General features: G+C 36.5%; 3 protein-coding genes across 10 annotated transcripts in view; 2 read left to right on the forward strand and 1 right to left on the reverse strand.

The window, feature by feature from the left end:
- The window catches only part of LOC101898721 (testis-expressed protein 2), a 98,421-nt gene extending 83,778 nt beyond the window's left edge, over positions 1-14,643 (reverse strand). For 4 of the 8 annotated variants that reach the window (XM_059119457.1, XM_059119462.1, XM_059119464.1 and 1 more), the window contains exon 1: positions 12,618-13,531. The gene's annotated coding sequence lies outside the window, so the exon portion shown is untranslated. Of the gene's footprint in view, positions 1-12,617; positions 13,532-14,383 lie in introns of those variants that run through there. The other 4 variants (XM_059119461.1, XM_059119456.1, XM_059119458.1 and 1 more) reach the window with 3 other exon arrangements.
- Positions 14,644-15,275: 632 nt separating this feature from the next.
- LOC101888033 (valine--tRNA ligase) lies at positions 15,276-18,732 on the forward strand. The gene is made up of 7 exons (XM_011296989.3): positions 15,276-15,448; positions 15,505-15,935; positions 16,008-17,282; positions 17,336-17,785; positions 17,845-18,295; positions 18,350-18,531; positions 18,593-18,732. Exons 1-7 carry the CDS (start codon positions 15,343-15,345, stop codon positions 18,641-18,643), a joined length of 2,946 nt encoding a protein of 981 aa, XP_011295291.2. The 5' UTR covers positions 15,276-15,342; the 3' UTR covers positions 18,644-18,732.
- Positions 18,733-20,348: 1,616 nt separating this feature from the next.
- LOC101901547 (uncharacterized protein F23B12.7) lies at positions 20,349-23,938 on the forward strand. Its single transcript, XM_020039182.2, has 6 exons — positions 20,349-20,693; positions 20,757-20,871; positions 20,930-21,283; positions 21,338-22,570; positions 22,637-23,512; positions 23,590-23,938. The coding sequence occupies exons 1-6, from the start codon at positions 20,454-20,456 to the stop codon at positions 23,802-23,804; spliced, it is 3,033 nt and encodes a 1,010-aa protein (XP_019894741.2). The 5' UTR covers positions 20,349-20,453; the 3' UTR covers positions 23,805-23,938.
- Positions 23,939-26,640: the final 2,702 nt, after the last annotated feature.

Below are 26,640 nucleotides of genomic sequence, written 5' to 3' on the forward strand. Positions count from 1 at the left end.
AAACTTGTTTCAAAGCTTCTTGTAAAAAATCTTAAAGAACTTCCTATTTTTATCACCTTTGTTCTAAAAATGATTCCGTCATTCTGTGGCTTTTGTTGCTCATCTTGGGGGGTTTTATTTCTAACAAAACAAAGCAAACCACAAAATAAAAACCCCCTCTCGACTTGAAAAATTGCATTGTAATCGAATCGAAACGTTGAAAACATTGCCATTTTATTCTGTTTCTATGTTGTATTCCATTTCTGTCTCCTCTTTTTTGCTTTGGACACAGAATTGGGTCATGCGCGCATTTTGCTCTATTGTTGCACCAATTTTTTACGTTCATCGCCCCACGTACGTTTTTGGCAGTTTCGTCTTTGTTTTGTTTACCTCAACTGATGTTATTGTTGTTGTTGGATGAAACATGGATGGTTTTTGGTAATTGGCGTGGGTGGGTGGTTGGTTTTCCATTGCGTCTTTGGGTTACAATATTTTGCAAGCATGTACTTCCGCTTAGAACAAGAACAAAGCGGAGTTTGAATGGGGCAAGAATTTATGCAGGATATGGGGAATTATAGATTTTCACAATCCTAGCCCCCAGCTAGATCAAAACTACTCAGGGGTACAATTCTTTCATTCGATATTGAAAAACCAGTAAAGAATGTCTGAATGTCGGGCGACCCGACCATACGATATCCTACACCCCTTTGCATACTTAGTAGACAAATTAAAAATATAACAATTTGATTAACAGTATATATGGGAGCTATAGAAGCATCTGAACCGATCTACACCAAATTTGGAATACTAGCTTCTACACTCAATTCGGTCGTATGTGCCAAATTCCATCCCATTTGGGCTAATATTACACGTTTGGTGCACAATAAAAGGTAAATCGGACGAAGTTATATATGGGAGCTATATCCAAATCAGAACCGATCTCGATAAAATTTAGCAAAGGTATTTCTGAGCTGTATTTGCTATATTTCCCCAAATATTGTTGTTACAGAGTGCATATTACGGCTGCGGAGGACAAAAATAACCAATCGGATGAAAAATATATATGGGAGCTATATCTATATCTGAACCGATTTCGATCAAATTCAGCATACTTATTTTCAGGCCTAATTTGGTTGTATGTGCAAAATTACATACTATTTGGGCTGATATTACACGTTTGGTGTTCAATCAAGAGGCAAATCGCCCGAAGTTATATATGGGAGCTATATTGGGTCAAACAAATGACTTGTGCAAAATTTCATCTGGATCGTTCAATAAATACGACCTGAAGGACAGGCGGACGTACTGTGATAACCCACTAATGTCTCTAGAATACCTTAAAATAAATTGTTATTCGCGAAAGGTCTCACATGTCCTTTATTTTTGAAAATATCAAAAAGTATTCCATTTACAGAAGTTCTCATCTTACCTACAGAAGACCAGGCTTTTACTTCTAGACAATCCCGAAAGGTTTTTACTTTCAAACGACACCTGTTTCCTTTCTAGAAAATCTCCGAAAAGTCCTCTATCTCAAAATGAACTCTGGAAGTTGATCTATCTCCTGAAAAACCTTAGAAAGTTCTTCCCTTTCCTCTTCTGCTTTTGCGGTTGTAGCAGACCTGAGGTGACAGTCTTTGATAACAAAATATGATTCGGATCTTTCCCTATCGTAAATATCTCCATACGAATAACACCTCATATAGTATAGATCTCCAGAGGTCTTCTAACTAAAAGACTTCAGAGGGTCCTCCATATGCAGAAGATATATTCTGTCCCCAGAACACCTTAAGAAATGCTTTTATTTGTAGAAAGGATCGAAAGCCTTTGCTTTTTTTAAACACTCAGAAAGGATATCCATCTATAGGAGATCTCCGACCATATTTCATCTACAGGGCATCTTATAATGATTTTTGATTAATGATTTCTAAGTGACCCCAAAAGGGCTAAGGTGACAGTTTTTTATAAAAAAAAAAGATTCGGATCTTTCCCTATCGTAAATATCTCTATACGAAGAACACCTCATCCAGAGGTCTTCTAACTAAAAGACTTCAGAGGGGTCCTGCATATGCAGAAGAAATATTCTGTCCCTAGAAGACCTTAAGAACTGCCTTTATTGGTAGAAAGGTTCGGAAGCGCTTGTTTTTTTTTTAACACTCAGAAAGGATATCCACCTATAGGAGACCTCCAAACATATTTTATCTACAGGACATCTTAGAATGATTTTTGATTTCTAGGTGACCCCAAAAGGGCTGGGGTGGCAGTCTTTGATAGAAAAAGTTTCGGCTCATTCCCTATCGTACAAACACCTCATAAAGTATGGAAGATCTCCATAGGTATTTTAACTAAAAGACTTCAGAGGGGTCCTGCATATGCAGAAGATACATTCGGTCTCTAGGAGATCTCAAGAAATGATTTTATTTTTAGAAAGCCTTTGATTCTAAAAAGCCCTCAGAAAGGATATCCATCTATAGGATATCTCCGAAAATATTTCATCTACAGGACATTTCAGAATTACCTTCGATTTCTAAATGACCACAAAATGACATCAATCTATTGGGGATGTCCGAGGACCTTTCATCTACAGGAGATCTTAGAATGACCTTTGATTTTTAAGTTACCCCAAGAAGGTCTTCTATTTATAGAATCAATGAAAAAAACAAGTTTTCCGTCTAGAAGTCTTATGAAGGTTCCTTTATCTCCAACAAATCCCTGGAAAGGGTTTTAGGCCCTAGAGTTGGATAGGATGACAGTCCTTGGTCCTTCAGCATCGTAGACAGGGCTGTCGTATGAATATACACTTTCCTTGTATGAATCACATATATACGTTTCCTGCATCAAGAAGAAGACATCATAAACATCTTCCAAAGAAGCTCTAGAAGCTCTTCTAACATTTTCTGACTAGATGAAACAATTAAAGACTTCAAAAATAGAAGGCATCAGAAATATTTCCAATCTGTAGAAGGCCTTAAGAACTCTCCTATATCAAGAAGACCTAAGACAAGGCTTTTGTAAAGGAGTTTTTCACGCAATCCAAGAAAGGCGCATATATCTCATTTTGTCTCTAGAAGAACTTTGGTCTGTCAGCAAATAAGTCTTTTAAAAAGTATTCTATTACAGAATGGTTATCTTTCCTGGCAGCTTTCAATGGTTGGGAAATTTTTAAGAAGAAATAAAAACGTTACTGTATCTATAAATGATGACAGGAAAGCATATTTTAATGTTTTGATCATTATATCTTCCGTCTCCAGAAGATCCCTGAAAGAGGAAAAACTTTCTAGCAATAGATGAATCAGAAGGGTCTTCGTAACTCTTTAAAAAGGTCTTATTTTATATAGACAACTTAAGAAAGATTGTTCATCCATAAAAGGTCTCAGAAATGTCTTCATCCCTCACTTGAATATTTTCAACATTCAAAAGGTGGAAATGTCTTATATATCCACTTCAAAAGTCTTTTACCTTTTAGTGACTTTTAAATGACCTCAGAAAGCTTTTTTAGCTTTAGAATACTTTAGAAAGATCTTCTATCTCTAAAAGGAATCCTTAAAAGAAATCCTTAGAAAACTTGTTTATCTTAAGAAGTCTTGCAATGGTCGGTCTTCAATTCAGTGGACGACCCTATAAATGCTATTGTATCTAGAAAGTCCTCTATCTCTGAAAATTCTCAGAAAACTATTTTGTCTCTCAATTCTCAGAGAAGTGCTCTAGTAACAGAAGACCTCAAAAAAGTTTTCTCACTGTAGAAGACATCTGGTCGTCCATCGATAGGAAAATCTATAAAAAAAAAAGCCTAAGGTCTTAAAAATATATTTTTTTTCCAGAAGACTCCACAAACATCTATTATCTCTAGGTATGTGAAATGTTCAGCTATACTCAGAAAGCCTTCAACGTGAATTCCACCTCAGTAAATTCTTATGTCTATAAAAGATCCATTTATGTAAAGAATAATACAAAGCTTCCCAGAAAATGTACTATTTCCTCTTTGAAAATTCCAAACATATTCTTGGCTTCTTAATTGCAGTGTTGGAAATCCCAAAATCTATAAGACATAAATATAAAACAATTATTTTCAAACACAATGTTGTTAAAACCACAATTACTTCACCCTCTCCATTGTGTGGTCAACGTAGTTCAACCAAAGGAATTGAGCATCTCAAATATTTCACAAAAAGAAAGTCTTTTGTTTTTCTGTCTGTAGAAGACCCCATTAAGCTATACTACCTCTAGAAGACCGCACAAGGTATTCTATGTCTAGAATAAGCCAGAAATATTTTAAATGCTTCTTCCAGCCATATAGAACTTAATTTTGATTTTAAATCTATATTAGCTCTTCAGTACGGTCTTCTTTGTTTAGAGTAATTCTCCTGTTGTTTCCCAGATTTTTTTTAAATGAAGACGTTTGTTCTTCATCTTTGCTAATTGCAAGTTTGTAACTCAATTGGACATTGTACATAATTTGCCTCTAATCCCACAAACATAATCTTTGGCTTCATAATTGCAGGTTTTGAAACCCCAAAAAAATCTATAAGAAAAAAAAGAAAACATAAAACAATTATTATTACTAATACAATGTTGTGGAAACCACAATTACTTTACCCTCTCTCACTCCATTGTGTGGCCAAAAACAGTACACCCAGAGGTCTTGTTTTTGTGGCGTTGTACCACCAAAGTAGGTACCTACTACTACTTGTATTTTGCAGTCGTCAGTCAACTGAATAGCGCTAGACATTTATAGTTTTTTTTTGTGTCATCTTTGCAATACAATGTCTTTTTTTATGGCAACATTGTTGTTGCTGTTGGTGTTTTTTTGTTACGTTTTGCACGGATTGCTCCAATTTTGAGGGAACAATTTAATGCTAGCTAGCATCTGCCGCCGCGCCATCAAAACAATGGTGACGATATGATTTGTATGGTGGGAGGGGGTACACTTCGCTACACTCCACCTCAATCACACTACTTTGCAATTTTTAGAAAAAAAATAACAATGGAAAAAAAGAAGGTACAATAGACAACTAGAAAACAACAAAGTGAAAATAAAAACAATAAACAATATAAATATAGAAAAAAATTCAACAAAAAAAAACTGAAACTCTTAAGAAAATCACTTCTTCTGTTAAATGACAGGCGTCAGGCCGGCAGTCAGCAAGCAGCAATTACCCCTTTGTTGGCTGTCGGGCAAAAAAAAGCAGCAAAACATCTGTCAAATCGATACAATGTTTTTGTAATGCTGTTGAATTGCTTTAGTGAAATTTATTATTACTTTTTCAATTTATTTTATACAAATGGCTTTGGGTTTTTTCTAATAGTTCTTAAGCACCACTTTCTTTGGTTGTTATTTTTTTTTTTTTTTGCTCCTCTACACAAAGAGTGTGGTTTTTTGGCAGGTGCAATTAAGGCAGAGATAATATGGGCTCCCTCTCACTCTCATTCATACTCACAACATTTATGAGTATGAGTGTTAATGTTTTTATTACTGTTCTGTTGTGGGGAGGGGGAGAGCTGGATAATTGCCATCAGATTAAAATTGACAAAACACTACTGATGAATGGAAAGAAAGGCAGTTAAATGCAAAACCACAAAACAAAATTAACTAATCAAATGAATTGAGGGGAAAAGCAAGAAAAAATAATAAAAACAAAAAGAACAAAACAGAAATATACAAATCTAATAATGATAATAATCACTCCCCAGGCACTTTAGCCTTAATATTCTCACATTAATAAAAGGAAAACAAAACAAACGAATGGTTATTATGGTCGACCAATTAGTACACTACATTCTTATTGGGGGAGAAGAAAATTGACATACGAGATTGAGAGAAGTATTTTTATGGACAGAAGGTCGCTATAAGCCGTAAAATGCCTTCAAAGGGACAATGATCCAGCAGCATACAAAAAGTGGGATTACGGTCAATAATTTATTCCTAGTATGAAAGAAAATTAATGGAAAGGGTAAGGGTAAGGTAAGTGTAAGACAAAATCGACGAAAAGGAGAAAATCAGCGAAATATTGGTATAATGGCTTTAAATAGATAAAAAAAATCTCTTGGTCTTATGCATGCATCAGAGGACACTTTCATAAATTTTTCATTGAATAAAAGACCTTTGACAGGAATGTGGCCTGGAGTACAAATGCGGTTTGTGACGATCGATTCAATTTTAGGAGAAAATCGACATAATAGATCAAAGACATAGAAGTGTAAAGATAGGACAAGACAGAGTCAAAATATGGTAACCCTGTGAAAATACCTCTGTTGTTACGATATCATAACAACATAGTTACCAATGTTAACTGATTTAAACCGCTAAGACAATATGCAAATTTTCGGAAAGGCACATGGAATAGAAATTTGAAACCAAAATTTTGGATTTTTCAATTTTTTATTTGTTATCCGTTTCTGTAATTGTGGTTTTTATATTAACATGTCTTTGCCATGAGCTGTTAATCTATGTATTGTAGACACAAACCAATTGCTCAAAATGCATTTTGTCTAGTCTTTACCATTTTAGGTCTTTGAATAGATTGATACAAGAGCTCTACAGATCGAAAAACACTAGAAGATCTTATGCATGAATTATAGGGCACCATCATAAACTGTTCTGTGCATTGAAGGCTTCCGAAAGGATTGTGGTCTGAAATATGAAATTGGTTCTATGAACGATCATAAATTCATATTATGAAAGAAAAGAGTCATAATAAATGTATAGAAAGAATTCCAATTATAAAATGAAAGAAGAAAATCGACATAATAGATAGATATAAGGGCTCTATAGATCCAAAAAAAAAAACTTCTGTGTACGGCAAAAGGCTGTTCCTTTAACAGGACTATGTTCCGTAAAATATGGTTTTCATTTATTTATATTATCAGAAAACAAATGAAAAAGGTATCAGTCGGGCTTTCCGACAGATGTAAACCCTCAGCCAATGTTCGATTATTTTAATATATTTTGACTTCTCTTATGATTATTCAAATTGTTGACGCTCTATGGGGCAGGTTCCGAAGGAATGGGCCAATATTGTCCATTTCGTATCGGACTATATTGGTTACTTCCTTAATTTTATGAGATATGTGATAATTTGATAAAAAATAAAAAATGTGCACGAGGTACCAGATATAGTCGACCGAAGTACTTCATCTAATACAGTTAAAAAATCCAACATTTATATCCAATGCGAAATCATAAATTCCATATTCAACTCAGGTTTCTGGTTGAGAGAATTGGTCCGATCTCTAACATCTTTATAACAGATCTTGTGTTGATGGAAATATTGAGATGTGCCATGCCTGAATGGAAGCGGATGTTAGTTTTGCGTTTTATGAGCTTCACGGATATTCAAAATTATGACCCTTTGTGGGGGCGGAGTGGACCGATATATTCCATCTTCGCACCAGACCTTGGGTTAATAAAGATATTGTGATGTTTGCAATTTGAAGAGTTTCGGATGCTTATTCCGGATTTTATGTTCGTTTTTGTTATTCAAAACTTTGACCCTTTGTGAGGGAGGTATCAGAATGAGTGTTCCGATCTCTACCTTCTTCATAAAAGACCTTGTGTTGATGGAAATATTAAGATGTACCAAGTCTGAATGGAATCGGATGTTAATTTCGTGTTTTATGAGCTTCATGAATGTTCAAAATGTTGACCCTTTGTGGGGGAGGTACCAGAAGAAGTGGGCCGATATATTCCATCTTCACACCAGACCTTGGGTTAATGAAAATATTGTGATGTGTGTAATTTGAAGACAATCGGAAACTTACATCACATTTTATAAGACATTTTTTATTATTCAAAATTTTGACCCTTTGTGGGGCAGGTACTTGATGGAGTAGACCTATATTGCCCATTTTCGCACCTGACCTAACACTGATACAAATATTAGGATTTATAAAGTTGGAGCAAAATCGGAATATCGTTTCTCTATCTGTGCAAAAAAAAAAAAAATTTTTTTTTTTTGAAAATTTCGAAGATTTGTGGGGGTGGTACCAGAAGGAGAGTACCGATATTGGTCATCTTCGAACTCGAGCTATGTTTGATAATAATATTACGATGTACCAAGTTTGGATCAATTCGGATACTCCCTTTGAGAGTTAAAGTGCACACCAACCAGACAGACAGACAGACGGACATCGCCAGATCGACTCCAAACTGTTATTTCGATGAGGCACGTTTTTGCCGTATCAGCCATATGGGTGAGGGTATAAAAATCAGAAAAAAAAACTTCATGAAGTCTTTTTGTATTTGACACGACTTTTCTAAAATGATGCTTTGCAGGAGGATTTTGCCTAAAATTACATGAAGTTTGGCTTTAACCAAAAAATGCTTTTAATATTCCTAAATTCCTGGTGTTAAGGTAAGATTAAGGCTTTTGCTTTATTCTGGAACCTATAGTAGAATTTTATAAAAAAAAATAATTTTGTAGTATATTTTGGCAAGCTATGACCACGTTTAAGGGGAGTTTTAAAACATGTTCTGAACTTGTCAAGAAAGACCACTTTGTTGACTCGATTTTAGGTGGAAATTGTCGACCAAAAAAATTCTCGTATTGTTATCGGTAATATTGCCGATCCCTAGGAATTTGAAATTGAAAATAAAAAAATGCGGAAGCGGAGAGTGCTTGCTCCCTATATTTTCCACAGATACAGATCAGAGCCCATAGGACCATCAACGTTTCTCAAAATATTTAAACATTATTACTCTCTATAAACCAAAGACCTTCAATGGGAGTATTCCATTCCAAAAAAAAGACAATAAGTTCAAGACCCCTAACAATATTATAGGGTATGCCCAACTAACTACACCACCATCATTTTCAACACAATCTCAAGCAATACAAAAATAATGCCATCAATTAGTAGTAAACATTTTCAGCAACAACAATAACAACAACAGCTGTTAGCTGCTGTTACGGCTATGAATTGATGGACAAATATACAAAAGCTCGTTGCAGGAGGGAGGGATAACAAACCATCCAACAACAAGCCGGATAGACAGACAGACGAACAAACAATTGTATTTAGTTACAAAAATGACTTTTATGGTGAGTTGGTCGCTCGGTCGGTTGGTTGGTTCGTTGTTTGGAATAGATGAATGGAATAGAATGGGATGCAATGCTATGGATGGATGAATGATTGTTGGGTGATGGTCTGTAGTATTTATTTCAATTGAATTGTTTGACATTCAGTTGGGACAACAAATTGATTTTGCAAGCATGAATGGAGAAAATTATTTGTTTATTATTATTGTTGTTATTTGTTGTTGTTGTGGAATGGGCCGTCCCATTGTTGTTTGGCCATTTAAAACCCAAGGGGGCAAAGAAGGTGAAACAGTAGCAACATGCGTTTTGGAAAAACAATGATTTAAATATGGAAAAAAATTGAGGAGAACTGGCATCTTTGGAACGAGGAAATAGTAGATCGAAATAATTTAATTTTCTTCAAAGAAACAACAGCTACTGGAACTTTAGAAGCAAGCTGTTTAACTTCATAATAGAACAGATGAACCTAAAAGGGGGCCCTTCTTGAAAAGTGAAACTAGCCGAAAATTAAAAGTACTTCTTTGAAATTTGGATTAGGTTACGAAATACGTTTAACGTTGAAAATCCAAACTAAAATAAATGTAAATTTAAATATATTGGGTGTACTATAAGTTTTTTTTTTATCACTTAATTGTATTCTGAAACAAACAGTTGTTATCCATCCAAATATTTGAAATTTTGTCCCAAAACACTTCGTAGATATTGTGACTAATTGTAATTATGCTCTGATTTCTAATGATAACGCTGTTGTTTTTTGAGATAAGAAATTCATTTCGCTTATGGGGGGATTTTTCGTTGTTTGGTTTTGAAAACAGATAATATAAATATTTGATACGGCCAAAACGTGCCTCATCGAAATAACCCCCTTTAGAACCTAGGTCTCTTTGGAGCAAATCCGTTTCAGGACATTTGGAGTCGATCTAGCGATGTTTGTCCGTCCATCCTTCCGTCTGGCTGGCTAGTGCGCACGTTAACTCTCGAAGGGAGTATCCGATTTTATCCAAACTTGATACATCGTAAAATTATTATCAAATTTAGATCGAGTTCGGGGATGGGCAATATCGGCCCACTCCTTCTGGTACACATAAATTCCGATAAATTACATATTCATATCAGATTTCTGGTTAAGAGAAGAGATATAAAAAGTTGTAAATAATAATAAGTCATATGTTTGGAATAGATGAATGGAAATTGTGACCCTTTGTGGGAGAGCTACCAGAAGGGGTTGGCAGATATACATCATGTTCACAACAGATCTTGCGTTAGCAAAAATATTTGTATGTTTGAAATTTGAAGAGAATTGGATGCTTATTTCGCTTTCTTTGAGCGTTTTGTTTTTCGAAATCTTGAACCCTATGTGGGGAAGGTACCAGAATAAATGGTCTGATCTTCACCATCTTTATAACAGATCTTGTGATGATGGATATATTGAGATATACCAAGTCTGAATATTAATATCGCGTTTTATGAGGATCGAAAAATCTTATTGATATTCAAGATATTGACCCTTTGTGGAGCAAGTACCGGAAGGAGTGGACCGATATATCTCATCTTCACACAAGACCTTGGGTTAATAAAAATATTGTGATTAGTGTAATTTGAAGAGAACCAAACGCTTATTTCGGATTTCAAGATCGTTTTGGTTATTCCAAAAATTGACCCTTTGTGGGGCAGGTACCAGAAGGAATGGTGCGATCTCTATCATTTTCATAAGAGATCTTGTGTTGAAGGAAATATTCAAATGTGCCAAGTCTGAATGTAATCGGATTTTAATTTCGTGTTTTATGAGCTTCTTAGATATTCAAGATGTTGACATTTTGTGGGGTAGGTACCAGAAGGAGTGGACCGATATTGCCAATATCCGAACTCGATCTAAGTTTGACAATAATATTACGATGTACCATGTTTGGATCAAATCGGATACTCCCCCCTTTCGAGAGTTATCATGCGCACCAGCCAGATCGACCCCAAATGTCCTGAAATGGATTTGTTCCAAAGAGACCTAGGATCCATATGGCTGGAGGTATCTTTTGCATGGACAATAGTGTAAGGTATAAGCTTCAGATTAGGCTTACTTTGGTATACTTAATGGCATGTAGCTGGACTTGAACGGATTAGTCAAATTGCTATGGAAGCAATGCATCAAGGTTTAGTGAGCCAAAGGGGTGAAGAATTTTATGATAAGTTGAAACTACAAGCTTCGTATATCGACACCTGGCATCCCCGATCTTGAGATTTTTCCCTTGACTTTCTTTGGCAACGTTATCTCAATCTTGTTATCTTTGGAAGATGTGGAATAAGTTCGGGCGTCATCCAAATCAGATCTATTTGAAGTAAATCGGATTCTTCCTTGATTTTGTAGAAGTGATCAATCCTGTTCTAAGTTTGATGAAAGCATAGGAGAACTTCTATCGCTTTGTAGGATATTTCTATTTATAACCCTAACACTGAGGGTTCTTTCTGCGTGCAGCGAGTTTTATGATACTCTCTTCGAGGGCTGTCGTGTACACTAGCCTGACCAGCGGACCGATAGACGGAATACCACTAGATCGACTCCGAAATTGCCCTGAAACGGATTTCGTCCAAAGAGACCTAGGATATAAAACCATTATTTCAATGAGGCATATTTTGGTTGTAACAAATGATTTATTTACCATCTGTGGCCATATGCCTAAGATATAATTATCCTCTAAGAGGCTTCCTATTTGATTGGTTTCAAAATTTTTCAGAATGAATTCTGATGAATTCCTTAATAAAAATGTGAAAAATATTAAACTATTATTATTTTTTAATGAAAATTATCCACTTTTTTTGTATTCCAATCCGAAAAGTTCCCTTTTGGTTTTAATTTCCAAAGAAAACCAGGATATTTTTAGTCACATTAATACCAATCATCTTCTATTCGCCCGGGAAACACTACCCTCCACCACCCTCTCTAAATAGATTTCTCCATTAAAATATAGGTTACAAATGAATGGTATAGCAAAAATGAAAACCAATTGGAAATTGAGGGCAGCAGCAGTGACAGGCAAATAAGCCAACATTTTCGGTTGTGCACTCACTCACACACACCATTAAAAAGAGGACCACCAGTGATAATGTCAAAGGTCATAATACCCCTGAGAATCTATTTCTCGGAAATTAAATAATCAGGGCGGCCCAGCTGTTTTCTAGCACAGAAATTTAAAATCACGTTTTCAGCATGATGATTACGACGTGTTTAACTTGGATTCCAATTGGCTTTATTTATCTCCCACATTTGTCAAGTTGCTGCTGCTGCTCTTCTTCCTCTTATTTTTTACTTCTTGCTCCATTTATTTATTTGTTTTCTTTTTTTATTCAACACTTCACAAGTAAATATTAATAAAATTTGATACGGAAGAGATGTATGAAGAAGAGCAAACAAGGGAATAATAATAATTATTTTCTTTTTGCTTTGCTTTTCCAACATCATGTAATGTAATGTGGCTGCTGCTACTATGGAGGGAAGGGAGCTTTGCTTGGTTTTGCTCTGTATTCTACGTGTGTCAGAGAAGAGGGGTTGTTTTTATTTACAAAATGTTGTTTTTGTTTTAGTATTGCGCTTTCTTTTTGGGGGGTACTCACTCTCAATGTGATTTGTGGCACTCTCTCTCACACACTGGGGGCTTGATTGCTCTCACCTATTTGTAATGATGTTTAAACGGCAGCTTTCAGCATATTTCGTTCGCTCTCTCTCGCTCAATAACGTTTTTAGGTTAAGTTCTGTATTTTGTTATTTCCACCTCCTTTTTTGCCTTACTTTGTAGGTATGTAAAAAAAAGGATTTTTATTTGCACAAAATTGAATTCTTTTCTATTTAATTTTACAAAATTCACACAAATTCTTTAATGTTTCATTTATTTTCAATTAATGGTGCAACACTTTTCTATTTAATTGCAACTTTTTTTCTGCTCTCAGTATTTTCTTTTGCTTTTTTCTGCAACCCTTGGCTGCCTGGCTGGTTGGATTTTTGTTTAACAATGAATGAATAAATGAATGGGAGGATGTAGCTGTGTTTTTCGTCGTTTTCTGTTTAGCTGGCTCTGCTTGAAAATGAAAACGCTTTACTTGGCTTTTTACATAATAATTGTTATGTTTTTCTTTCGATTTTCAATATATAAAAAGAAATTTCTTGCGAAAAACAAGAATGCAAATTTTCTTTCTTCGTTAAACCAAACACGCTTTGCTTTAATTTTGAAAAATATGTAGGTTTTTTCCGAATTACATTTTTTTCACACGCACACTTTGTTGGAATTTTGAATTTAGTTTTTTTTTTTTTTTGTTTTACAAACACACAGTGGTAAATTTCTTATTTTTTTTCTTCGTTTTTCATCAAGAAAAAAACTTTAAGACACAATATAAAACTTTTTCTTTAGAAATGCTCTACATTTACAAAAGTTACAAATTGCAATGTAATATTTTCTTCTCTACCGCAGTACAAATATCGTCAAGCGCGCTCCGTGTGAATGCTGTAAAAATTTTCAACCAACTAATTGCAATTTCTGTGTATGGAAAAATCAATCCTATTGGAGCACAGCAGCAGTGCGGTGTGCTCTCTCATTTGAGCCTCCATTTTTATACACCTGCGCATCATCTCTGGATGTTTTTGATAGGGTTGCCATGGCATGGTTTAGTGGAAAGGCGCTTTTAATAGCTAGTGTCATCAAATAATGGAATTATTATTTTAGATGGATTAAAATAGTATGTACAGATCAAAATTGTATTTATAAAAAATATTTGTTTTAACTTCAAAGAAGCTTCTTTGGGTTTACCTCTGCCCGGCAAATTATATTTAAATAACTTCATTTAACCTCATCACGAAAATGCAATGGCAACCCTACCTTACACTCTCTTTTCAATTTTCTTTAACTTTGCAGAGATTTGAGAGAGATTTATATTCTCATAGCCTGCTGTGTGTTTTTTTGCATTTTGTTTTGTATATTATTTTCTAGTACATTATACATTGTTTTTCTTCTGAAGAAAAGAATATATATGTAAATTACGTATATATTTAAATATATTTATATTTTCTGACATACTCCCAGATATTTCCTGAAGATATTTCAAGAATTATCATGTTTCATAAATGTCAACCCTCTCCATTTTTTCGGTTTCTAACTGGAGTTTATACAACAAATGCGCCTCTCGGCGTACGTTTCGCTTTAATTAAATGCTAATTAGAAAAACAACGGAAAAAGTAGTAGCTTTTAAGATATAAGCTACCAAAAATCTAAGTGGAAGAAAATGTACTAAAAACAAAAAACGAGCACAATCTTTTATCTTTTTTCCTTTTGAAACGTTTTTTAGATTAAACCCCAAAAACTCCCACAATAATTTTCGGTGTTTTTTACCTTTGTTTGCTTTCTTTTCAACGCACACACATATGCACTTTTTTCACAATAGTTTTCTGTTTTTTACGTTGTTTCTATTACATATTCTTTTATGTTTCCATAATAATTCACTTGTAATTGCTGTAATTCAATGTACTTTTGTTTATATTGACGTTTATTTGTGATTAAAAAAAGTAATATTCTATGCACTTGTAATAGAAAAATAAGAGTGGTCGTCACACACCTCCGCCCGCAAGTTTACACAAGAATGCAAAAACAACGATTGCAAGGGTTCTAAAATGTCGAAAATATCATATTAAGGTTTCTATAAATACTATTTTTGCCCAACAAAGCAGCTGTTTTTCTGTGTTCACTAAATGAACCAAAGGCCGAGTATCAACGGAAAGCACATACAAAGCGTTGCGTCTCCTTAATTTGAATTGATAGTCCGATCCATGCCTCAATTATAGAAGGTAGAACATAGCTAACACCTTTTTTCCTTTGTCCCTATTCTGTCAAAACATATACGCAGTTTGTATATGTGTGGGTATCGTTTTGCATAAAAAAGAAAATTATTTGAAATCATTTTAAATTTAGAGTCAACAGGAGTGCATATTTTTCACGTTAATGTATAATTTGGGGCTAAATCAATCTTGTCCTACTATCTGGGATTAAATTTTGTGGAAAAACCCCAAAATTCCATTCGAGTTTTGTGGGTTTTCGCCGAATAAAAAAATTTTGTGAAAAAATTGACACAATAAGACTCCAGTGCAGCAAAATTTCTTATTGAGCCATGGGTATTGCATGGAGTTCATTAAGGCACCCATTTTACAGTGGATTCAGATGTAAACAATATCAGCTGATTCGATAGGTGATAAGAGGGAACAGAAAATAACCTGGTTCCTAGGGCTCCTTTCACAGAATAGCGCCTTTGAACTGTTTCGTATCACTTTCATAACCAAGGAGGGAGTTCGATTGCAATGCTCAAAATCTTGCAAATATCCTCGCGCAGGAACATAAATCTACGCCTCCGACATGAGCGACTGCACAAGTACCCCACATTCCACCGTGGAGTGGCTCAGTTAGGTAAAATCATGTAATTTTTCATTAAAGAATTTATTAAAACTTCTCCTTTTCTCTAGCACCCGGCTATCAGCCGAGGGATGTGGAAAAAGACAAACTGGACAAGAAATACACCTCCGATGATATGAAGGGAAAATGTAAGCCTGGAACATTTCGTATGTTGCTGCCACCACCAAATGTAACCGGCAGCCTGCATTTGGGTCATGCCCTAATGGCCACCATACAAGATGTTATTGCCCGACAAAAACGACAAATGGGCTATGATGTTCTTTGGATACCGGGCACCGATCATGCCGGTATTGCCACCCAGGTGGTGGTGGAAAAGAAATTGCTCAAAGAGAAGGGTATATCACGACATCAAATGGGTAGGGAGGCATTTTTGCAAGAGGTGTGGAAATGGAAACAGGAAAAAGGTGGCGGCATTGTGGAGGATTTGAGAAAGCTGGGTTGTACTTTGACATGGGATAGGGAGTATTTTACAATGGATGAGGTATATTCAAAGAGGATGACAGTTTCAATTTAAATAAGTTAATCTATCATTAAACTTCTGTATTTTCCTTAGCGCCAAGCCTATGCCGTCAATGAAGCCTTTATCCGCCTCTTCGAGGAGGGTCTTATTCAACGTAAAGAGTCTCTGGTCAACTGGTCTTGTGCCCTGGAATCAGCCATTTCCGACATAGAAGTCGAAACCTTGGATCTAAAAGGTCCAACAGAGTTGGCTGTGCCGGGTTATGATAAAAATATCACCTTTGGACGCATCTACGATATCCAATACAAAGTAATGAATGGTTCCAGTGATGAGTACATCAAAGTTTCCACCACCCGACCGGAAACTCTGCTCGGAGATGTTGCAGTGGCTGTAAATCCACTCGATGAGCGTTACAGCAAATATCGTGATCAACCTGAGGTGCAACTTTGGCATCCTTTCCGTGAGGAACCCATACCATTGGTATTCGATGTAACTGTGGAACCTGAATTTGGTACAGGGGCAGTGAAAATAACCCCAGCCCATGATCGGGCCGACTTTGATGTGGCCCAAAGGCATTTGTTACGGCCCATACAAGTATTTTCCGAAAAGGGTGCGATAAGGGAAAACTTCGAGGCATTTTCCAATATGCCCAGATTTGAGGCAAGGGACAGAATTCTTCAAAAATTGGCAGAAATGCAGCTTTTGGGAGATGTAAGAGATCATGCTATGCAATTGCCCATATGTTCCAGATCTAAGGATGTAATTGAATATATGTTAAGGGAACAATGGTTCCTCCACTGCCAGTCAATGGCCGATGAGGCCTTGGCGGAAGTTTTAAGTGGCCGTCTACAAATTGTGCCGCCGAATTTTGAAATTGAATGGCAACGATGGTTGGAAAATTGCCATGATTGGTGCATATCAAGACAGCTGTGGTGGGGTCATCAGATTCCAGCGTACAAAGCCACAGATACGAATAGTGGAAAATCCATATGGGTGGCAGCCCACAATGAAATGGAAGCCAAAATCAAGGCCCAAGATGAATTGCAAGCAGTCGATGTTGAACTGAAACGTGACAGCGATGTTTTAGATACATGGTTTTCTTCGGGTCTGTTGCCATTTTCGGCCTCCAATTGGCCAGAAGAGGAATATAAGCAGCACTATCCTCTGGATTTAATGGAAACTGGTCATGATATTCTATTCTTTTGGGTGGCACGTATGGTTATGTTGGGTGTAAAGTTGACCGGCCAGTCGCCGTTTAAGAAAATCCTTCTCAATGGTATTGTCTGTGATGCCCATGGCCGGAAAATGTCCAAAAGTTTGGGTAATGTGGTTACGCCTCAGCAAGTGGTACAGGGGGCGTCATTGGAGGTAAGTTCATGTCTCAAAAATAAAAATAAATATTTGAGTGTTTTGTATTTTAGTCTCTTAAAGAGGAATTAAAATCTGCCCATAAATCTGGAGTCCTCAGTAATAGTGAGGTTGAAAAGTCCTTGAAGGGCCTACAGCGTATGTTCCCCCAAGGCATACAGGAGTGTGGCACAGATGCTCTACGTTTCACCCTGTGTAGCCATAATATCAAAAGTCATTTCATTAATTTCGATGTTAATGAATGCCACACCAATAAATTGTTCCTTAACAAAATATGGCAGGCCACGAGATTTACCTTGGGCTCAGCAGAACGTCTTAATATGCCGTTGCATGAAATTGAGACTATGAATCAAGTACCTTTGGGAAAATGGGATTTGTGGATTCTAAGTCGATTGGCCGACACCTTGAAGACCTGTAATGAAAGTTTTGAGAACTATAATCTACACACCGCTACGGGGGCCTTGAAAGGTTTCCTCTACAATAACCTGTGTGATGTTTATGTGGTGAGTATTTCTTCTTTATCTTTTATATGGAATATAAAATAATAAAAACAATGTTTCAGGAAACTTGCAAGCGAAACATAAATTCACAAAAATCCGAAGGCTACATACATTGTGCCACTCTGGCTACAGTGCTAAGTTGGTCATTGCAGGCAATGAGTCCTTTTACACCATTTTTGGCGGAGGAACTTTTGAAGCATTTGCCCAAAAATATTGAAATCGACTTGAATAAGTTCCACAATCCAGAATTGGAAAAGGAGATTGCGGATATTTTAGATATATGTCAGCAAATACGTCAAGTGAAGAGTCGCAATACAATTAGTAAAAAATATGATCCCCAACTGTATTTATATGGCCACAGTGAGGAGGCTTTGGAAGTGTTACAACCTCATCTACAAGAAATTCAAGCTTTGACATTGACCAATGGAGTTCATTTGCATGGAATTAATGATAAGGCAAAAGAAGAACATAATTTGAGAGTATTTTCTACTGCCGGACATCTTTGTAGTTTTGGTAAGTTTCCTTTTCATTCATAAAAGTTGGATTTCAATAATGCTTTTATTTTAGGCATTACTACAAACGATTTGTATAAACCACCCAAGGGAGAAAAGGCGTCTTCTGTACAAAATTTAAATGAACAAAAATTACAAAAGCTTCAAGCCGATTTGAAACGATATCAAATGCGCATGGAAAATGAAGGTTTTCGCAAATCGGCCAGCCAAGAGGTACAACAAAAACATGCCGAAAAGGTAAGCGGGACAGGTTTTTGTTTTGCAAAGGGGATTATAAATAATTGTTGGTTTTTTTCAGATTCATCAACTGGAAATAGAAATAGAGAAAATTAAATCAATGGCCAGCTGATAAAGAAGGGCTGTTTAGAATAGGATAATTGACTTTAAATCGTTTGTAAGATCTGTTAATAAATGAGTCACGTTGTTGTTTTTAAGAGAGTTCCTTATTTCAATTAATTTTTCTAGGATTTAATTTAAAAATTAGCCTAACCTCTGAAGATAACATAGGAAAGTATTGGAATAAAATATAAAAAGTATAAAAGATTTGCAAAACATTAATGGAATAAAGGACACATACCTTAAGATTATAATGGAATCAAAAAAGCGTTTAGTAGTCATGCATGATCCTTGAGAGATTTATTGTCGACTTGACAATCGCCAGTTAGTTATGGGTCCTGTTGTGCTGTTTCAATATCATCTAATGACTTGATTGCGATCCTGATAGCTAGAACTATATTGGTTGGAATTTGTATGTGACCGTTTTATCCGAAATTGCTCTGGAAGTTCACTTACCACTAACAATAGTGTCTCTACTACCCAATTGGCTTCCGGAGTATTAAAATATAATTGAAAATCCATTATTTTCTCCGTTTTTTGTCGTGGCAATCGACTTTTTCCGGCTTAAGATAAATGGATAATTCAAAGGTCTACCTTATCCCAGTTTGAGGCTGCGAAAACATAACGTTGTCCCTGGGCGGCATCATTGTCTCGAGAATGAGAAGCCAAAAAAGATTTTAGCGACTCTAGCCTTGCAATAAACCTAGTTATCGCCACAAAAATCCATTTTCGTAACCTATGTTCTGCTTTCAGTCCTTAGGGAAAGGAAAATTATTATAAATCAATGTTCATTATGGCCCTCCGCCTCTCTTGTTGTTTACATTAAGGCTTGACACGTATAGCGTTATCACGTTTATGATCGATCTTGATGTGCAGACTGCGGCATGTTTTGTCTTGCGGAAATGCAAATTCGTCTCATAGGGCAATATTGGAGGAGGGGGTAATATTGCCTGCTTTATGACCGGTGTGACATGTTCAGCTACGTCACTAACCGAAGTAAATGGCAAACCAGCGGAGAAATCTTTCGTCTCCTCCTTCTCTAGATCGCCGTCAATATGGGATGCGACACAAGAGGCCTTTCATTAACCAATACTTTCATTCTTTTAAACATCCTTTTCTTTAATTCAATGCTTCAAACAATTCATTTCCCGCCTAAAAACTTCAATGGCTGCGTTATCAAACCATTAACGGCTATTTTTCTCTCACATCTCATTCGTTCTTCTTCTTGTTCGTCGTTGATGGGCATGCAACAAGAGCGGATAACAGAAGCCTTCATTAACCAACACTTTCATTTTTTTAATATACTTTTCTTTAATATATTTTAGCATCAAATAATTCATTTCCCGCTTAGAAACTTCAATGGCTGCGTTATCACACCAGTAACAGTCATTTTTCTCTCACATACCATTCGTTCTTCTTCTTGTTTGCCGCCAATGAACATGCAACCAGAGCGGATAACACAAGGCTTTTATTTCCATTCCCTCAAATTCTCCTTTCTTTAATTTAGTGTTTCAAATAATTCATTCCCGTTAAAAAAAAAAGACTTTAATGGCTGCGTTATCATTAACGGCTATTTTTCTCCCATAACTCATTCGTTCCTCTTCGCTCTTGTTTCATTTGGTGGGAACAACACAACGTGAACGAGGCAAAAGAACAACATGAACAAATTATTTGGTATTAGTTCCGATAGCAGAGAATACTATCATTGAACTACTTCGTTGTCGAACCACACAGCTCTACCTTCTTGCACGTGTGGGAATTATTTGTTTTGATATCCATTTGGAATTTTGTTCGGGAGTTGGAATAGTTAGAATATTAAAAGAATGGTAGTTATGTCCGCAGAAGGTCCAAAAAATAAAAAAATCGTCTTTGATGATGATGGTGATGTTGTGACCGAGGAGAAACAGCAGAAGAAAAAGAAAAACAAAGAAGAAAAAGCCAACGATGAGGGTGAAGATGGTGCTAAGAAACCTGTTAAGGTAAAAAAGGAGAAGGGAGTCCCGAAGCACTCAAAGAACGATGATATTGATGATGCAGAGACACCCAAGAAATGGTATGAGGTGGTAAGTATTGACTCCTCACCTAGCAGATTAGAAAATTTAAACATTTCTTCTTGTTCCACATAGTATTCCCAATATCCTTCCAGCGATGAAATTTTGGACATGAAAGACAGTGAACAAATGGAGCTGCACAATCTGTGCCGCACCTCATATGACCAGGAAAAGTCGGCATTTATGAAAAGTAAGTAGTCCTCGAGGGGAATGTAATGACGAAATAATATAATTGTTTCGCTTTTCAGAAAATCCCTCTGATGCACGTTGGTTACAGACGGCCCTGCATAAAGGTACTGCCAAAGATCGTGCAAATGCCGGTGCCTTATTGGTAACCAGTAACCCCTTGGCCAATTTGGAAGCCCTATCCACATTGATTGGTTTCACCAAAATGTCCAATAAATCATGTGTTGAGGTCATAACAATCATAACAGATCTCTGGAAGGAAGTACTTTTGCCGGCCTTTCGTAAATTGTATTCCATACAAATGCGTGGTGCCGATTGGAAGGCTGTACGCAAAGATACCAATCTAACAAAGGAACAACAGAGAAAGATCTATGCCTTTTGGCATTTTGAAAATGAGCTAAAGGATTTGTATTTTGGTAAGTTTGATAAATAATTGCAAAGGGATATATTTTCAAGTTCCATATTTTTAGAATTTCTCAAAAACCTCCAACAAAGTCTGCAGGGAGGCCAGGAAAACAATAAAACAACATCCATTGTGGCGGCATCCCAACTGCTTATGTATGCTCCGGAAAAAGAACAAATGTTGCTGACCATGCTCATTAATAAGTTGGGTGATCCCTTGGCAAAAGTGGCTTCAAAAGCTCTACATCATCTGACCGATGTGGCCCACAGACATCCAAACATGTGTGGTGTAATTGTAACAGAAGCTGAAAAGCTACTCTTCCGTAACAACATTTCGGAAAGGGCCCAACATTTTGCTCTATGTTTTTTGGCCAGTATTGCTCCAGCCGGCAGGCCTGAAGTTTGTACAAAATTGGTGAATATTTGTTTTGCCTTGTTCAAGGTATTGGTGCAAAAGGGTGCTGTGAATAGCCGTACCATGCAGGCCATTCTCAGATGTTTGCAAAAGGCAATTGTGGATGCTAAGCCCACAGATGGCAATAAAGAGCTGCTAAGTAAAGATATGCAAGATACAATTTATCGTCTGGTCCATTTGGCCGACATACATGTGTCCATACAAACGTTGGGTTTATTGCTGCAATTGGTTACGGTCAAGACGGAAAAGGGTGATCGTTTCTATAATGCTCTCTACAAGAAGTTATTGGATATGGATCTTACCACAATTGGTAATAAGGCGGCTGCTCAGCTCTTGCATATTGTACATCGTGCGGTGTACATTGATTCACATGTTCCACGTGCCCAAGCCTTTATTAAGAGACTCCTTCAATTGGCCTTGTATACTCCCTCAAATGTGGCAGCCGGTTGTTTGATTGTCATACAAAAATTGCTACAAACCCGCAAAGAATTGTGCCCAGATTATGTTAAGAAAAACTCAGATAGCAAAGCTTCTGTTACCCCCCAAATTCTTCCCACCGATGAAGAGTTAAATAAATTCGATAGTGATGGTGAGGAAAAGTATGAAGATGCCCCAGAGGAAGTTACAACAAACGAATCAAATGCTGAAGATTCGAAGGCAGTAAAGACAGAGGATAAAAAATCCGGTTCATCTTGGCATCACACCAAGGTGGCGGAAAACAAAAACGGAGAGGCAAAAGTAAAAGAGTTAGCACCCAGTAAATATGATCCCTTCCATCGAGTGCCTGATTTCGCTGGGGCCGAATTTGCCTTACAAAATGAGTTGCTATTGCTACGCAGGCACATACATCCCACAATTGAAGTGTTTGCCGAAAGTGTTTTGAATAGTAAGTGGATTTTTTTTAACATTTAATAATAATTTTTTAATAATTGAAACATTTAAAATTTTCCAGATAAACGTATTGACTATTATGGCGACCCACTGAGAGATTTTGGTTTGGCCCATTTCCTGGAGAGATTCTCATTTAAAAATCCCAAAAAGTTAGATGATAAATCCAGTGCTGCTCAACATCCACTGGCACACAAGTCGTATAAATCCTTCGGAACCCGTGGCATGCCCGTGAAGTCCCTCACAAAAAATAACTGCACCGAGGAGGAAATGTTTATCTTTAATTACCTTGAACACAAACGTAAACAAGCTGAATTGGTGAAAACCAAATCCACTGAAGATGACGATGAGGAAGAAGGTGAGGGTCTACAGGCCCGTGATGTAGATGATGATGAATTTGAAGATTACTTGGATGGCTTTTTCGGTAAGAAATCGAAAAAGGCCAAGAAAGAGGAGGATGGGGTTGTCAGTGATCCAGAAGAATTAGATTTCCTCAAAGATTTGGGTGTGGAGCCAGGCAAATCGGAAGCTAAACCTAAAAAATCCAAAAGCAAAAAGAAATCTGCGGATGAAGATGATGAGGTTGAGGATATTGATGCCGATTGGGGTGATGATGATGATGATGAGGAACTGGATGATGAAGATGTGGAATTTGAGGGTAATGAGGTGTCCGATGATGAAGAGGCTTCAATTGACTTTAATGAAGATGAGGATGATGATGCCGACGATGATGATATGGATGAAGATGAGGCACTGGATGGTGAGGAAGATTTCGATGATGGAGCCTCTATGTCGGATGAAATGTCTGGCAGTGATAGTGGGGAAGAAGATGATGACGACGACGATGATGATATGCTACCACCCAAGGCCAAGAAATCCAAAAAGGATGGTTCGGAATTAAATGAACGTTCATTTGCCAAGAAATTGAAACACAGTACAGGTACGATTGCTTTTTGAAATTCAAATATTCGAAACCAAACGATTTTATAATAATTTTTTGATCTTGTCCTTTTTTAGACATGAGCTCCTTGTTCGCTGCAGCCGATGACTTTGCTGAACTCCTCGAAGAAACTGGCAAGGTCAAGGGCCAGGGTACTTCAAATGCCGTTTTCAACAAGGATAAATCGTCACAGAAACAATTGAAATGGGAAGAGAAGCGACGATCAAATGCCAAAAACTATTCCAACAAATCAAAGCCAAAGGGTAAAGGAAAGTTTTCAAAGAGGAAATAAAGTAAATGAAGTTGATGGAATCTGTAATACAGACATATTAAGTTTTCATTAATATGTGATTTTACAGAAATGAATTAGAAACTATTGTTTATAGTATGTAATTTTTAATAAAGTTAACCTCAAAAAATCACAAATTGGAAAAGGGTATTTTATATGGTTAAACTCTCAGCCATATGGCTAGAGAGGGTATATATCATTTGATACGGCCAAAACATGCCTCATCGAAATAACGGTTTTAGACCCTAGGTCGTCGCTTTGGACCAAATCCGTTTCAGGACATTTAGAGTCGATCGAGCGATGTCCGTCTATCCGTCTGTTTGGCTGGCTGGCTGATCCGCACAATAACTGTCGAAGAGAGTAACCGATTTGATCCAAACTTGGTACATCGTAATATTGTTGTTGAACTTAGATCGAGTTCGGAGATGGGCAATATCAGTCCATTCCTTCTGGTACCTCCCACATAAAATGTCAAAATTTTCGAACAAAATAATAAACTGGACACAAAGAGAAAGGATAATCCGATTTTGCCTCAACTTTGCAAATCCTAATATTTGCATCTGTTCTAAGTCAGGTGGGAAAATGGACAATATCGGTCCACTCCATCAAGTAGCTCCCCCACAAAGGGTCAAAATTTTGAATAATTATAACTCTTATAAAATGTGATGTAAACATCCGATTACCTTCAAATTACTCACATCTCTTTATTTTTTTAACCCAAGCTCTGGTGTGAAGATGGAATATATCGGAACCACTCCTTCTGGTACCTCCCCTACAAAGGGTCACAATTTCCAATATCCATGAAGCTCATAAAACACGAAATTAACATCCGATTCCATCCAGACTTGGCACATCTCAATATTTCCATCAACACAAGATCTATTGCAAATATGGTAGAGATCGGACCATTTCTTCTGGTACCTGCCCTACAAAGGGTCAAAGCTGGGAATAACCAAAACGATCATAAAATCCGAAATAAGCATCTGGTCCTCTTCAAATTACACACATCACAGCCTTTTTATTAACCCAAGGTCTGGTGTGAAAATGGAATATATTGGTACACTCCTTCTGGTACCTCCCCCACAAAGGGTCAAAATTTGGAATATTCATTAAGCTCAAAAAACACGAAATTAACGTCGTATTCCATTCAGACTTTGTACATCTCAATATTTCCATAAACACAGACTTCATATAAAGATGGTAGAAATCGGACCATTTCTTCTGGCACCTCCCCCACAAATGGTCAACGTTTTGAATAACCAAAATGATCATAAAATCCGAAATAAGCATCTGGTCCTCTTCAAATTACACACATCACAGCCTTTTTATTAACCCAATGTCTGGTGTGAAAATGGAATATATTGGTACACTCCTTCTGGTACCTCCCCCACAAAGGGTCAAAATTTGGAATATTCATTAAGCTCAAAAAACACGAAATTGACATCGGATTCCATTCAGACTTTGTACATCTCAATATTTCCATAAACACAAGACTTCATGTAAAGATGGTAGAAATCGGTCCACTTCTTCTGGTATCTCCCCCACAAATGGTCAACGTTTTGAATAACCAAAACGATGATAAAATCTGAAATAAAGATCCGGTTCTCTTCAAATTACACACCTCACAATATATTTATTAACCCAAGATCTGGTGTGAAGATGGAATATATCGGTCCACTTCTTCTGGTATCTCCCCCACAAAGGTTTAAAATTTTGAATACACACGAAGCTCATAAAACAGGAAATTTACTTCCCATTCCATTTAGACTTGACAAATCTCAATATTACCATCAACACAAGATCCGTTATAAAGATGGTAGAGATCGGACCATGTCTTCTGGTAACTCCCCCATATAGGGATAAAGGTTTTGAAAAATAAAACGCTCGACGAAAGCAAAATAAGCTTCCAAATCTCTTTAAATTTCACACATCCAAATATTTATGCTAACGCGGGATCTGTTGTGAAGATGATATATATCTGCGAACCACTTCTGGTAACACATCCATAAAGGGACACAATTGCCAATACTTATATCTGTCATAAATTGTGAAACAATTCGGCGATTCTTTAGAAATTGCTATATCTAATATTTCTCTTAACCAGAAATTTGATATGAAAATGTAGTTTATCGAAATTTATGATTTCGCATAAAATTGGATTTCTTTCACATTTTGCAGGTACCAATATTTTTCTCTGTATTAGATGAAGTATGAAAATTGAATACTTCGGTCCGCTATATCTGTTACCTCACTCATATTTCCACATTTTCCAAAAATGTGCACATATCTCATATAAAGTATTGGAAGTAGTCGATATAGTCCAAATCTGGCACACGTTGTAATATCCATATCAGTCTTATGTCAGATACGAATTGTTCAATATTGCCCAACTGCTTCGAAACCTCCACCATAAAGCTCTTGACCCTTTGAATCATAATCATAACTCAAGTTTAGGGGTATACATATGTCGGCAAAACCGACTGATACTATTTTATTTGTTAAACTTCCTCTCTGGAACATGAATTCATACTCAAAATTGGCAGAAGTCGGCCACACTTAGAATAATTTGTTCTGTTCTTCGATATCATAAAGGGAAAATTGGTTATCATAGTAAAAACGTTTACATTTTTGCAGTTCTGGAACAGACCAATTGTAATTAACCGGTAGATCTGCCTTACCTTTTTATGGTTCATGCATGGTATAATTACAGAAGGTAGAACAAAGCTACCCCCTAAATACAATTTGTTTCTTTTAGTGCCCCTATTCTGTCAAAACATATTCACAATGTGTATATGTGTGCGCATTGTTTTAAATAAAAAAGAAAATAATTTGAAATTAT

This window comes from Musca domestica, unplaced genomic scaffold, assembly GCF_030504385.1.
Source record: "Musca domestica strain aabys unplaced genomic scaffold, Musca_domestica.polishedcontigs.V.1.1 15, whole genome shotgun sequence".
Lineage (NCBI taxonomy): Eukaryota > Metazoa > Arthropoda > Insecta > Diptera > Muscidae > Musca > Musca domestica.

What these genes read in the sequence shown, in the direction of transcription:
- LOC101888033 (XM_011296989.3), top strand. Translation starts at nt 15,343, where the DNA reads ATGCTCAAAATCTTGCAAATATCCTCGCGCAGGAACATAAATCTACGC. An exon ending in CCGTGGAGTGGCTCAGTTAG is followed by an intron (nt 15,449 to 15,504) that starts GTAAAATCATGT and finishes CCTTTTCTCTAG; the next exon opens with CACCCGGCTATCAGCCGAGG. An exon ending in CGGACATCTTTGTAGTTTTG is followed by an intron (nt 18,296 to 18,349) that starts GTAAGTTTCCTT and finishes CTTTTATTTTAG; the next exon opens with GCATTACTACAAACGATTTG.
- LOC101901547 (XM_020039182.2), top strand. Translation starts at nt 20,454, where the DNA reads ATGGTAGTTATGTCCGCAGAAGGTCCAAAAAATAAAAAAATCGTCTTT. An exon ending in CCAAGAAATGGTATGAGGTG is followed by an intron (nt 20,694 to 20,756) that starts GTAAGTATTGAC and finishes TGTTCCACATAG; the next exon opens with TATTCCCAATATCCTTCCAG. An exon ending in TGCCGAAAGTGTTTTGAATA is followed by an intron (nt 22,571 to 22,636) that starts GTAAGTGGATTT and finishes AAAATTTTCCAG; the next exon opens with ATAAACGTATTGACTATTAT.